Source organism: Hyperoodon ampullatus (assembly GCF_949752795.1).
Source record: "Hyperoodon ampullatus genome assembly, chromosome: 5".
NCBI classification, from domain to species: Eukaryota; Metazoa; Chordata; class Mammalia; order Artiodactyla; family Ziphiidae; genus Hyperoodon; species Hyperoodon ampullatus.
In genome coordinates, this window is record NC_136918.1 from 100351597 (window position 1) to 100366330 (window position 14734).

Sequence of the window (14734 nt, forward strand, 5' to 3'; positions counted from 1 at the left end):
AAATATCTCAATTTCATTTCTTTTTATGGCTGAGTAATATTCCATTGTATTTATGTGCCACATCTTCTTTATCCATTCATCTGTCGATGGACACTTAGGTTGCTTCTATGTCCTGGCTATTGTAAATACAGCTGCAATGAACATTTTGGTACATGACTCTTTTTGAATTATGGTTTTCTCAGGGTATATGCCCAGTAGTGGGATTGCCCGGTCGTATGGTAGTTCTATTTGTAGTTTTTTAAGGAACCTCCATACTGTTCTCCATAGTGGCTGTATCAATTTACATTCCCACCAACAGTGCAAGAGTATTCCCTTTTCTCCATACCCTCTCCAGCATTTATTGTTTCTAGATTTTTTGATGATGGCCATTCTGACCAGTGTGAGATGATATCTCATTGTAGTTTTGATTTGCATTTCTCTAATGATTAATGATGTTGAGCATTCTTTCATGTGTTTGTTGGCAATCTGTATATCTTCTTTGGAGAAATGTCTATTTGGGTCTTCTGCCCATTTTTGGATTGGGTTGTTTGTTTTTTTGTTATTGAGCTGCATGAGCTGCTTGTAAATCTTGGATATTAATCCTTTGTCAGTTGCTTCATTTGCAAATATTTTCTCCCATTCTGAGGGTTGTCTTTTGGTCTTGTTTATGACTTCCTTTGCTGTGCAAAAGCTTTTAAGTTTCATTAGGTCCCATTTGTTTATTTTTGTTTTTATTCCCATTTCTCTAGGAGGTGGGTCAAAAAGGATCTTGCTGTGATTTATGTCATAGAGTGTTCTGCCTATGTTTTCCTCTAAGAGTTTGATAGTGTCTGGCCTTACATTTAGGTCTTTAATCCATTTTGAGTTTATTTTTGTGTATGGTGTTAGGGAGTGTTCTAATTTCATACTTTTACATGTCCCTGTCCAGTTTTCCCAGCACCACTTGTTGAAGAGGCTGTCTGAGAAAATAGCACTTTTAAAACAGAAGGGAGCTTTCAGCTTTCAGCTTGAAGCGGCCGAGGTGCAACTTTCTTGGGTCATCCCAAATATGGGTTCATATGACACCAGCCACCTCCACCTTGCCGCCTACGTTCAACCCCAAGGAGATAAAAGCTGTATATCTGAGGTGCACTGATGGGGAAGTCAGTGCCACATTTTCCCTGGCCAGCAATATCGGCTCCGTAGGTCTGTCTCCAAAAGAGGTTGGTGATGACATCACCAAGGCAACTAGTGATTGGAAGGATCTGAGAATTACAGTGAAACTGACCATTCAGAACACACTGGCCCAGATTGAGGTAGTACCTTCTGCCTCTGTCCTGATCATCAAAGCCGTCAAAGAACTGCCAAGAGACAGAAAGAAGCAGAAAAACATTAAGCACAGTGGAAACATCACTTTTGATGAGATTGTCAACATTGCCCAACAGATGAGGCACTGATCTTTAGCTAGAGAACTCTCTGGAACCATTAAAGAGATCCTGGGGATTTTCCAGCCCGTGGGTTGCGATGTTGATGGCTGCCACCCTCACGACATCAGAGATGACATCAACAGTGGTGCAGTGGAATGCCTAGCTAGTTAAGAACTACAAAGGAAAATAATTAAATAAAGGGTTATTTGATGACCAATAAATAAATAAATAAGAGGGGAGTCAGAAAGTGGAAATTAGGACAAGATTCCTTGGTGAAAGTGCTTCTTCACCAGAGGTGGTAAAGATACTATAGAAGTTTGGAACTGATGATGGGAGCCTTTGTGAACAAAATTAAGATCTGAAATTTAGGTAAGACTTAGTACTAGAAGTGCAATTTATAATAGCAATAGAAGAGGGAGCTCTTGAACTGAGAAACTGGGAAAGCTACCCCTTCCCTCACTTCAAAAGATCCTTCTTCTAACTGAGAAAAATCTGACTTATTTAAATATAATTGACAAAGTATTGTGCAACTAAAACATCCAAAGGAAGCTGCTCTAGGGAAACAAAAGGGTTAAAAAAAGGACCTGAAAATAGATACAAAACTTCCCTACAGATTAACAATACTCCCTACAAAAATATCAGCCCAAAGCAGAAGAAAAGTGCAATATAACATTCCAACATGAATAAAGAGAGATAAAATCTTGATGCAGTTGCAGACAGGAAAGAAAACAATAAAAAATAAATACATGACATCATACAAGGGAACTTCCATAAGGCTATCAGCTAATTTTTCAGCAGAAACTCTCCAGGCCAGAAGGGAATGGCACAATATATTTAAAGTGATGAATGGGGAAAACCTACAACCAAGAATACTTTACCCAGCAAGGCTTTTGTTCAGATTTGATGGAGAAATCAAAAGCTTTACAGACAAGCAAAAATTAAAAGAGTTCAGCACCACCAAACCAGCTTTACAACAAATGTTAAAGGATCTTCTCTAGGCAAAAAAGAAAAAGCCACAACTAGAAACAAGAAAATTGTGAAGTGAAAAACTCAGCAGTAAAGGCAAACACACAGTAAAGGTAGGAAATCATCCACAAACAAAACTCATAGGGAGGATAAAAGACAAGAGTAGTAATATCATCTATATTTACAATAAGCAGTTAAGGGATACATGAAACAATTAGATATTAAATATTATATCAAAAACAGTAATCATGAGGGGAAGAGAATACAAATGCAGGGTTTTAAAAATGCATTTGAAATGAAGAGATCAGCAATTAAAACAATTATGTATATAGACAGCTATAAAAAAAAAACCTCATGGTAACTGCAAACCAAAAACCTATAATAGATATACACATAAAAAAGAAAAAGGAATCCAAACATAACACTAAAGGTAGTCATCAAATCACAGGAGAAGAGAACAAAAGAAGAAGAATAGCAAAAAAAGACATACAAAAACAAATCCCAAACAATTAACAAAATGGCAGTAACAAAAACAAATCCCAAACAATTAACAAAATGGCAGTAACAAAAACAAATCCCAAACAATTAACAAAATGGCAGTAACAAAAACAAATCCCAAACAATTAACAAAATGGCAGTAACAAAAACAAATCCCAAACAATTAACAAAATGGCAGTAACAAAAACAAATCCCAAACAATTAACAAAATGTCAGTAAGAACATACACAGTGATAATTACCTTAAATATAAACAGACTAAATGCTTCAACCAAAAGCCACAGAGTGGTTGAATGGATACAAAAACCAGACTTGTATATATGCTGCCTACAAGAGACTCACTTCAGATCTAGGGACACATACAGACTGAAAGTGAAGGGATGGAAAAAGGTATTCCATGCAAATGGAAATCATAGTCAATGGTGAAAAGTTGAGAGCATTTCCTCTAAGATCAGGAACATGACAAGGATGTCCACTCTCACCAATTTTATTCAACATAGTTTTGGAAGTCCTAGCCATAGCAATCAGAGGAGAAAAATAAATGAAAAGAATCCAGATTGGAAAGGAAGAAGTAAAACTGTCACTGTTTGCAGATGACATGATACTGTACACAGAAAATCTGAAAAATGCCACCAGAAAACTACTAGAGCTCATCAATGAATTTGGTAAAGTTGCAGGATGCAAAATTAATATACAGAAATCTGTTGCATTTCTATACACTAGCAATGAACTATCAGAAAGAGGAATTAAGGAAACATCCCATTTACCATCACATCAAAAAGAATAAAATACCTAGGAATAAACCTAGGTATAAAATAAAATAAAATACCTCAGGAGGCAAAACACCTGTACTTGGAAAACTATAAGACACTGATAAAAGAAATTGAAGATGACACTAACAGATGGAAAGATATACTGTGTTCTTGGATTGGAAGCATCAATATTGTTAAAATGACCATACTACCCAAGGCAATCTACAGATTCAATGCAATCCGTATAAAAATACCAATGGCATTTTTCACAGAACTAGAACAAATAATTTTAAAATTTGTATGGAAACATAAAAGACCCCAAATAGTCAAAACAATCTAGAGAAAGAACAGAGCTGGAAGAACCACACTCCCTGACTTCAGACTATACTACAAAGCTACAGTAATCAAAACAGTATGGTACTGGCACAAAAACAGACACATAGAATGGAACAGGAAAGACAGCCCAGAAATAAACCCATGCACTATGGTCAGTTAATCTATGACAAAGGAGGCAACAATATACAATGGAGAAAAGACAGTCTCTTCGATAAGTGGTGCTGGGAAAACTGGACAGCTACATGTAAAAGAATGAAATTAGAACACTCTCTAACACCTTATACCAAATAAACTCAAAATGGATTAAAGACCTAAATGTAAGACCGGATACTATAAAACTCCTTGAGGAAAACATAGGCAGAACACTCTTTGACATAAATTGCAGCAATATTTTTTTTGGATCCCTCTCCTAAAGCAAAGGAAACAAAAGCAAAAGTAAACAAATGGGACCTAAATAAAACTAAAAGTTTTTCACAGCAAAGGAAACCATCAACAAAACAAAAAGTCAACCTGCTTAATGGGAGGGGATATGGGAGAAAATATTTGCAAATGATATGACCTATAAGGGGTTAATATTCAACATATATAAACAGCTCATACAATTCAACATCAAAAAAATAAAAATCAAAAAATGGGCAGAAGGACTGAATATATATTTTTCCAAAGAAGAAATGCAGATGGCCAACAGGCACATGAAAAGATGCTCTACATCACTAATAATCAGGGAAATGCAAATCAGAACCACAATGAGATATCACCTCATACTGGTCAGAATGGCTATCATCAAAAAGAACACAAATAACAAATGTTGGCGAGGATGTGGAGAAAAGGGAACCCTCCTACAGTGTTGGTAGGAATATAAATTGGTGCAGCCACTGTGGAAAACAGTATGGAGGTTTCTCAAAAAACTAAAAATAGAACTACAATATGAACCAGCAATCCCACTCCTGGGTAAATATTGAAAAAAACCAAAATCACTAATTCCAAAAGGTATTGATACATGGACCCCAACGTTCATAGCAGCATTAGTTGCAATTGCTGAAGTATGGAAGCAACCTAAGTATCTATCAACAGATGACTCGATAAAAAAAATGTGGTATATATACATACATACATACATATATATATATATATATATATATACATACATATATATATACACATAGACACAATGAGATACTACTCGGCCATAAAAAAATGAAATTTTGCCATTTTCAGCAACATGTATGGACTTGGAGGGCATAATGCTAGGTGAAATACATCAGACAGAGAAAAACTAATACTGCGTGATGTCACTTATACATGAAATCTAAAAAAATACAATAAACTAGTGAACATAACAAAAAAGAAGCAGACTCACAGATACAGAGAAAACTAGTGGTTACCAGTGTGGGGAAGGGTGAAGGGGTGAGGGAGTGGGAGGTACAAACTATTGGGTGTATGATAAGCTACAAAGATGTATTGTACAACTTGGGGAATATAGCCAATATCTTGTAATAATTGTAAATGGAGTGTAACCTTTAAAAAATAAATAGATAGGGCTTCCCTGGTGGCGCAGTGGTTGAGAGTCCGCCTGCCGATGCAGGGGACACGGGTTCGTGCCCCAGTCTGGGAAGATCCCCCATGCCGCGGAGCGGCTGGGCCCGTGAGCCATGGCCACTGAGCCTGCGCGTCCGGAGCCTGTGCTCCGCAACGGGAGAGGCTGCAAGAGTGAGAGGCCCGTGTACCGCAAAAAAAAAAAAAAAAAGATACATTAACACAGGGAAGACTTGGCCACCAAAGGAAGCTGATGGTCAGTCAATAGGAAGGTTTGAAATAGTACCTAGTAAAATTTAGGAAAGAAATGGAAGAAACAGATTCATTTCATAAATAAAGACTAAGTTACAAATAGCATAAGAAGAAATAGACTCTATAGAAAGCACAGCAGGCCACAGCGTATACATATGGAAAAAATGAAGTATAAGGGAAATAAGCAAAAAGATATTTTTAAAGTAAATGTTATAAATGGTAGGCAAAAATGATTCAAAATATGAATAATTGGAGTTCTTCCAGTTGGAGGAAGTACAAAAGAATGGGGTAAAGCAAACATTAGAAAATGCTGTGAAATAGGACTTGAATTTGTATATTAAGAAGCATATCCAAGATATGGAAAAAAACTGTCTCAGAATGATCAATACCAAGACATATCCTACTAACACATACCCTGCCAACACAAGATGTAGCCTACTAACACTAGTAGCACACTTTGAGAATCTGGGCAAAAACATTGTGTCATTTATAAGGGAAACAAAGACAAGTTGGCATAGCTAGAGTCAATGCTAACAGAAACAGAACAATATTTATCAGATATTTGAGGAAAGTTTGAGCCAAGGATTTTAAATCCACTCAAGATATTCTTCAGGTGTCAAGGGTACAGGCAAAAATTTCTGCAAATTCATGGACTGTGGGAATACTATCTGCATTAGGCCTTGCTGAAGTACCTCCCAAAGAACAAAATTGACCCAAGCAGAAAAATGATCAGGGAAACATCAGCAAAAGTCCTGGGAGTGAACACTGAATGTATTTAACAATGAAACTATGGCTAAAACAAGGACTAACATAAGGGTTACAAAATAAAATGTAATATAATGATTGTATTTATATAAGCTTTCACTATGGAGGCTGTTATATTAAAAATTATAGTCCTTATGATATTTTTATTCTAGTGACTGTCTTTATAGTTAGACTTTTACATAAAACTCTTAGAACCCTCTTTCTTCAGGCAGTATCTATTGACTCCTACTGTGAACATCAAGTGAATTAGCTTGTAACTCCTTCCTTTCTTTTCTTTGTAGCTTTCTCTACTCAATTTTAGTTAACAATATTATTATTTATTATGGGCTGAATTGTGTCCTCCCAAAAGGCATGAGGTATGTATATGCTTATTTTATAAGATAAAATGACATGTCTTTTTCCAAAGTGATTGTACCACTTTACATTCTCACCAACAATGTGTGAGAGATTCAGTTATTTCACCACCTTGCCAGCATATGGTGTTGATAGTCATTTTAATTTTAGCCATTCTGATGAGTATATAGTGACTCATTGTGATTTTGGGGTTTGTATTTCCCAGCGACTAATGATGTTAAGGAAGTTTTATGTGTGTTCCCATGTTTTTCCCCATGACCGGAGCTTACTCTTTAGTACTCAACTGTCTAAACCCTCAAAATCCTGTTAGGATCATGAACAAAATTGCTTTAGACCTTTGATTTGGAAGGTGTCACAATTTTCAAATTTAATCTTCCTCTTCTCTTTTCATTATTCAAAGCTTCTTTCTTTCAGGAAACATTTTAGTTTTATTTTATAAAGGTTCCAAGCTACTTCTGTTAAAATTATTCCTAGATATTTTATGTATTGATATTTGTGGCTAAACAAGATATCTTTTTAAAAATATTCTATTTGTTGATACTATATATGAAAAGTTGATTTGTAGATATTCATCCTGCATCCAGCCAGGATGCAGGATAACTTATAACTTACAAGAAAGTTTATAACTTTCAGATTATAACTGATTTAGTAAGTTTATAACTTTCTTGTAAGTTATAATAGTTTATAACTTTCTTGTAAGTTATAATAGTTTTTCAGTTCTAGTTATAATCATATCACATTAAATAAGTTTTTTTCAAACAGATCTTTTCCTTTAGCTTTTCTCTTGCATTGCCTATAATAGTGGTGCTCAAACAGGGTGATTTTTGCCTCTCAAGAGATATTTGACAATGTCTGGAAACAGTTTTCCCACAACTGGAGAAGGTTCCATCTAGTACGTAGAGGCCAGGGATGCTGCTAGACACCTTACAATGCAAAGGATTACTCCACATAACAAGGGTCATTTGCCTCAAAATGTCAGTAGTACTGAGGTTGAGAAACGCTGCTTGAGAACATTCAGAAAAAACAATAAGTAGTGCTGAGCATAATGCAGTCTTGTCTTATTCCCAATTCAATGTGAATTTCTATCACTCATTTAACAAGTATAAAATTGGATATAAATTAGTAATTATAAAAGTGAGAATTTATTCAAGAATGCTTTGTAAACTAGTGTTTCTCCAGTGGTGACAAGCTCACCGTGGCAGTGATTTTCAAGATGTGTGACTTGTAGAAAAGGTGTGAAGAGGTAGGAAAAGAAGTCCACTATGTGGTTGACTATTCCCTTTAGAACAAGATACTTTTTTTTTTTTTGCGGTACGCGGGCCTCTCACTGTTGTGGCCTCTCCCATTGCGGAGCACAGGCTCCGGATGCGCAGGCTCAGTGGCCATGGCTCACGGGCCCAGCCACTCCGCGGCATGTGGGATCTTTCCAGACCGGGGCATGAACCCGTGTCCCCTGCATCGGCAGGCAGACTCTCGACTACTGCGCCACCAGGGAAGCCCGATACTTTTTTTTTTTTAATGTGCAATCTTTATTAATACAAATGTAACATAACAAGTGGGCATTGAACATTTTAAAGCATACATGGCATATGGATTTTTGCACAGTGATTGCAGTAGTAATGACCTGTTAAAAACTTTCATGCAACATAGGAATGAATAGAAGAACAGAGTAAACATGGACATACATTCAAAAGAAAGGGGACGTGGGGGGCTGTTCAGTTCGTATAAAGTTTCAGTTATGCAAGATGAATAAGTTCTAAAGATCTGTTGTACAACATAGTACCTATAGTTTCAAGACTGTATTTTTTTAAAATTTTATTTATTTATTTATTTATGGCAGCGTTGAGTCTTAGTTGCATCAGGTGGGATCTTCGTTGAGGCACGTGGGATATTTCCTTGCGGCGCGGGGGCTCTTTGTTGTGGCACGCGGGTTCTCTCTCTCTCTCTCTCTCTCTCTCTCTCTAGTTGAGGCGTGCAAGCTCAGTAGTTGTGGTGTGTGGGCTTAGTTGCCCCGTGGCCTGTGGGATCTTTGTCCTCTGACCAGGGATGGAACCTGCGTCCCCTGCATTGGAAGGCAGATTCTTTGTCACTGAACCACGAGGGAAGTCCCAACAATACTGTATTGGGCACTTAAAAATGTAAGTGGGTAGATTTCAAGTTAAGTATTCTTAACACAATTTAAAAAAATAAAATGAAAGAAGCATGGTTCAAAAATAAGTAGTTTTAGCAAAACATAAACATAAAAGTTGAAATCAGTTAAGCTTTTTAAGCAATTCAACATCACTTTTCATGAACACCATAATAGAGAATATTTATCAGACAGTTAATTAATCCTTCCTGAGCTCCACCACTAAGTAGCAGTATGACTTTGGGTAAGTTACTGCTTTGTCTCAGTGTCATCTGTAAAATGGAGATAAAAAAGAACCTATCTCATAGGCTTGTGGTGATGATTAAATGTGTAGAACAAGATACTTCTAATAGTAAATGTTTTAAGATTCTGTCTCAATTTCAGTGACATGTTTTCTTATTCTAAGTGCTTCCATTATGTACTGGCTTTCCAAGTTTAAGAAATGGCACTGTTTATTATACAAATAACAGAATACATAATCTGAGCAGGTGCTGTCTTTAGATACTTCACATACTTAATCCTCTTATTAACTTTATGAACTAAGTAATATTAATCCTACTTTACAGATGACTAAACTGTATCAATGAGTGAGGTAAATAAAAACTTATTCAAGGCTATGGAGCTGGTCAGTTTTAAAGCCAGGACACAATCCTATAGCGCCCCCTTTCTTCGCAGGTGGTACTAGCCACCTGAGGTCCTTGGGTCTGATCCAAGCTTGCATGCTCATTGTTTGCTCCTGAAAGCAATTACCCCAGTAGCTGCTAGGTAGCCCACAGTGGAGGGGGTCGGGCCATCCCAACACTTGTCTGTAGTGTCTTAATTGCCTAGGTACCCTCCTGTTCCCTATGCCTACCTCTAGCTGTGGAAATGCACCTGGGTTGCAGCTGCCTAGTCACTGTATATCTTTCAAGTGAGAGTCACCTCTTGTAGACCAAGAGTTCTTGTTTAAGTTTTAGCTTTGCATTTACTTAGAAAACCCTACTATTTTGTAAACTTAAGATGTGTATACCTGACTCTGTATCTGGGTGTTGAGGAAAGCCTTTTTTTTTTTTTTTTTTTTTTTTTTAAATGCACCCACTGTACCTCAGGAAGCTTTCACCAAACTCACGTTAATGAACCTAACCCTTCTTGTGCTCCAATATCAATCTCTTTACACATAATTATAATGCAAAACAGATTTATTTGTGAGGTGAAAAGGAAAGCACACTTCTTTCAAATGGAGAAGATCAAGATTCTTAAGTAGCTGACTTTAGGACCTGCTGGGTGGGAAGATTTGCTGTGTTGCCTTCAGATGTTGTCTCTTTACCTGATGTTTCAGATGCTTCAGCAGCCTTTTCAGGCTGTCCTTCACTCTGGGCCGCCTTTTCTAAGTCCTTCTGATAGTTAAGCTGGTATTCCAGATAGCTTATGTTCCTGGTCTGTTCATCCAGGAACTTCTTTATGAAGCGTGAGAGCTACAGAAATAAAACAAGGAAGAACTCATCAAGGCCCTTGTCTGCAATGGGAGGCAATCTAAGATCTAGCTACCCAAATTATAGCTCAGTCCTAGTCCAGCAGTCCTAGGAGCTTGTCAGAAATGCAGAATCCTGAATCCCTTCCAGGCCTACTAAATCAGAATCTATATTTTAAGAAGCAACTAGGCAATTCATATGCATATTGAAGTTCAAAGAGCACTGATCTATGACCTTCAAGACCTCCAGATGAATACAAACATCCACTTTCAATGAGTATGAGTGTTAAGGCAACTCATCAATAGTACAGATTAATTGAAGTAATAAGCTACTACTGCAATGTTTTTCCACCCTATCTCAATGACATGTAAGTTTCGAGTAGGCTCCCAGACCCCATTCAAGCATTTAAATTTTAGTGTTCTGGCATAAGGCTCAGGCATTTGATCATTTTCAGGGCTCCGCAGCGAGTCCAGTATGCATCTAGGTTGAAAACTTTTCTACTAGGTCATTTTCTTCACTTCGACTTCCAGAAAAGTTAAAGGGTTGGTGAGAAATAAGTTACCACTGCGAGGTAGAGTGCTCACTATTAACCGAGAATACTTCAGAGAAGTCTATAGAATAGGTCACCACTGACATTCCCTTTTGGAGGGGCAGTCTAGGACAGTGGTTCTCAAGATGTGTTTATTTATATCCAGAGTGTGTTATTCCTGAAAAGTCGTCTTCCCATCTTGTATTGAGTTGCATTTCTCCTTACCAGGACACCTACTCCTCCCATGTCCCAACTACCCCAAGAAATAAGTTCATATATTTCCTTCGGGGGAAATGGACACATTAGATAATCCATTGCCTTGGGCTCTTTCCCAAAAGCAAGCCATAATCCAGAAGTGAAAGACGACACTGCTTTCAGAACCAGTTTACTACTTACATTGGTTTCTTTATTCTTAGAAGCCAAGGTCTTCAGTTCTTGCAGCAGCGTGTTTAATGCTTTCTCCAACTGCAGAGCAGACTCTATAGCTTGTTTGCCAGTTCCCCAGTTATCTATATCAGGCCTCTGTTGGAGAGAAACAGGGGAGTCACTACCCTACCTGAGGCACAGCTTGGTTACATCCTACTTCCTGGGTAGAATTATGACTAGGTTCGCAGAGGTCAATGATTTCCACACTTCCCTGGCACAATGGAATCAGTGGAGCACCTTAAATACTGATGTCTGGCTTTCAACTGCAGACATTCTGACTTAATTGGTACAGAGGAGCAGGGGTTTTAAAAGCTCCCCAGGTGACTTTAATGTTCTGCAAAGCATGGGTACCACTAGCACGGTTATATGAACTATTCCATTAGCTTTGGGATTTCATTAGCTTTGGATGGTGGTTCAGTTCAGTCACCAGACATTTAGTTTTCTTTATAGACCTGGAGTTAAAAGAACCCCCTCAGATAAGTAGGAATGTTTCTAAATGTAATACCTGCGACTAAGGCTCAGATTGTTTCTTTAGTGTCTGTTCCAGTGAAAAAAAGTTTGTTTTACTACATCGAAGAGACGGCTGTATTAAATACCTGAGCATACGTCTGAATTAAAGATCTAATATAGGATACTAACAGCTCTAGGAAGAGACCAGTAGTTCTTCTCAAACTATACAGAGGATTAGAATCATCTGGAGAGCTTGGTAAGCCACAGCTCCTTGGGCCCCATCCTAAGAGAGTCTGATTCAGTTTATCAGAGTGGGGTCAATGAATCTGCATTTCCAGTGAGCTCCCAGGTGATGCTGGTGCTGCTGGTCCAGAGATGACACTTTGTATGGCTCCTTGAGAAAAGCCAAACATACATTTAGCGGCTAAAGTTTACTCAAAATGATATGAAGAGGCTACAAAGAAGACACATGCTTGCCCTCAAATCCCACGTAGGAACATGAGCAAGCTAACAAGTCAGGTAGCAACTAATAATTTAGTTCTCTAGACCCAGCAAAGGCCCCATGGAGATCATCATAACAAAGTTACATAGTCACCTTAATCACCGGAAGGCAGACTTTACACTTATATTTTCTTAGATATTTTATGAACTGCTTTGCATGCTCCCTCTTCACCTCAGCTTGGTCTTGGAAAAATGTATGAAAAGAAGGCACTTCTGTATCTTCAATGTAATAACAGACCTGGGACAGGGATAAGAATAGGGAGAGACTGGAGGTGAGAGAAGTCTATGTTTAAGACTGTAATCTCACACAAACTCACTTTGTTGTCTCTGCGGCTATCCAAAAGAGTCCTTCTTTGTTCAGTCCAGGGTCCTCAGTTTGTTCTTTGACTTCCAGAAGGCCCCAGTTGCCTTCCTGAACCCAGCCTACTTCAAAGAGAAGCCACTCAGATTCTAATATGCTGGTGCCTAGCATTTTGCTATTAGGCCTCTTTAAGGGTCAGATTTATGAACCCTATATGCTAGCACTATAACCAGTAATTACGTTGACAAGTAGCAGAAGTCCAGCATAAATTAAGTGACGTTGTAAAGTCAATCTATTTCATTAACCCTACCACATCTACATTAGCTCTAAAATAGCAGATGGGTGAAAAATTATTTATAACAGTGTCTGATGCCCATACAAGTTTTGGGAATCCTCTGGAAAAGAACTGTGATTCTCCCAATAATAGCCCACAATTTGCAATCACAGCTGTAAATTATTGGGCCACAGAGAAGCAAAATCCCAGCCACTAAATTGTTGTTACATCTAGTATCAAACAACAAACATAGCCATAACCACAATTAGAAAGGATATATAAGATATATTATCCAGATCAGAACTGAAACCTCCCTCACAGTGGCTCAAGGACCCATACTAACCATAGATAAATAAGCATCACTGACATGCAGCTCATAAGATGCTATTTGATTAATAGCAACCCTACACTCTTCAGAAAGAAGGCCCTCTGCCTGGGATGCCATCTCAACTTTAGGAAAAACCAGGCATAAAAAGTGCTACCCCCCAAGGTAAGGGACTTCTTAAATACTAACAAGCATATAGCCAGCCTACTTCTATCCAGCTGAAAGCAAGATGAAATTCCATCCAGCTGAGATTAAGAGCTACCAACCTACCAGTGAGGACATTGTTTCTACACAAAAGAACCAATCTGACTAGAGAAAAAGGTGGAAAAAAGTTAATCCTCCTAACTATCCCAGCCAGGGTTTAGTATTCTCTCTCGTGTTCTATCTGTGATTTGAGAGGGCTGATTTACTTCCTGAATAGGGAAGTGTTAACAGGGTAGATTAATTACCTTTAATTGTTTCCTTTTTTTCAGAACGTATTTATGGCATATCATGCTAGGTCCTATGGAGAATCTAAGAAAACTGACTTAAATACATTTTTTGCCTATAAAGGACATATCCCCCATCCCATAAGGCCTCAACATACACAGTTGATCTTAAGGCAGGATATGATGGGACTTCTGAATTGTCAAAGGCATATTTAGATGAGGGGATTAGGGCAGATTTCGTTGGTAAATTAGCATTTGAAATTGGCCTTGGAAGGTGAGTAAGAATGTAGAGAGGTGGAAATGGAAGAAGGGCATTTCACCTGGAGAACAGGTACACACAGGCTGTAGGGACAAAATATGACTGGTTTCTCCAAACTGCAGTAAGACTGTTCCATTTGGGAACCTTTTCGCTCTTTCTTCATTAGTAAGTAATAGATGCTGAATCAATATTTGTTAAGTAAAAATATATTTTACACATGCAGTGGTATAAGATTTCCTATAGTCTGGTGAATTCTTAGTTTGAGCCTAATCCATGTCTGGTTGAACTGAAATAGAAGTGAAAAATATTTCCATATTTTTAGAAAATAGAAAAAAGAAAAAAATTACATATAAAGCTACCACACTAACTCATCTGTTGTTGATGATGTGTTTCTTTCCTCTTTTTTTCTGTACATTGGTGAGGTCATTTTTAAGTGATTAGATAGCAGTATTTAAAAAAATTTTTTAATTTGTTTTATTGAAGCACGGTTGATTTACAATGTTGTGTTAGTTTCTGCAAACTAAATCTCAAATATTAATAGAGAAATATGAGTCGTAGGGAAGTAGGAAGTTGAGGGAAGTCCAAATAGAGTAGCAGGGAATAAGGGTACCTAGATAATTTAAATCAGGGAACGTGTCCAGATCTAGCTGAACTTTATTCTTTGGTTGGAATGACTTCTGTAAGCGACTTACGAAGTACTATTGGTGATGTTTAAAGAATATTGGAGAGAAATGCCAAAATACAACTAAAGACTTTTATATCCTGGCAGAAAAAAATGCAGAAACTTGCACTAGATGAAAATACGTATAGTTACACCAA

The 14734-nt window shown here is 37.6% G+C and overlaps 1 protein-coding gene and 1 pseudogene across 2 annotated transcripts; one reads left to right on the forward strand and one right to left on the reverse strand.

Annotated features, from left to right (window-relative positions):
- The first annotated feature begins 1037 nt into the window (after nucleotides 1-1037).
- LOC307053798 (large ribosomal subunit protein uL11-like) lies at nucleotides 1038-1556 on the forward strand (annotated as a pseudogene). The gene has a single exon. The product of its transcript is annotated as a large ribosomal subunit protein uL11-like (transcript).
- Nucleotides 1557-10206: 8650 nt separating this feature from the next.
- Nucleotides 10207-13348, reverse strand: LOC307053799 (soma ferritin-like; the record flags this gene model as incomplete). The annotated part of the gene is made up of 4 exons (XM_079705273.1): nucleotides 10207-10425; nucleotides 11348-11473; nucleotides 12423-12566; nucleotides 13247-13348. 4 exons carry the CDS (start codon nucleotides 13346-13348, stop codon nucleotides 10207-10209), a joined length of 591 nt encoding a protein of 196 aa, XP_079561399.1.
- Nucleotides 13349-14734: the final 1386 nt, after the last annotated feature.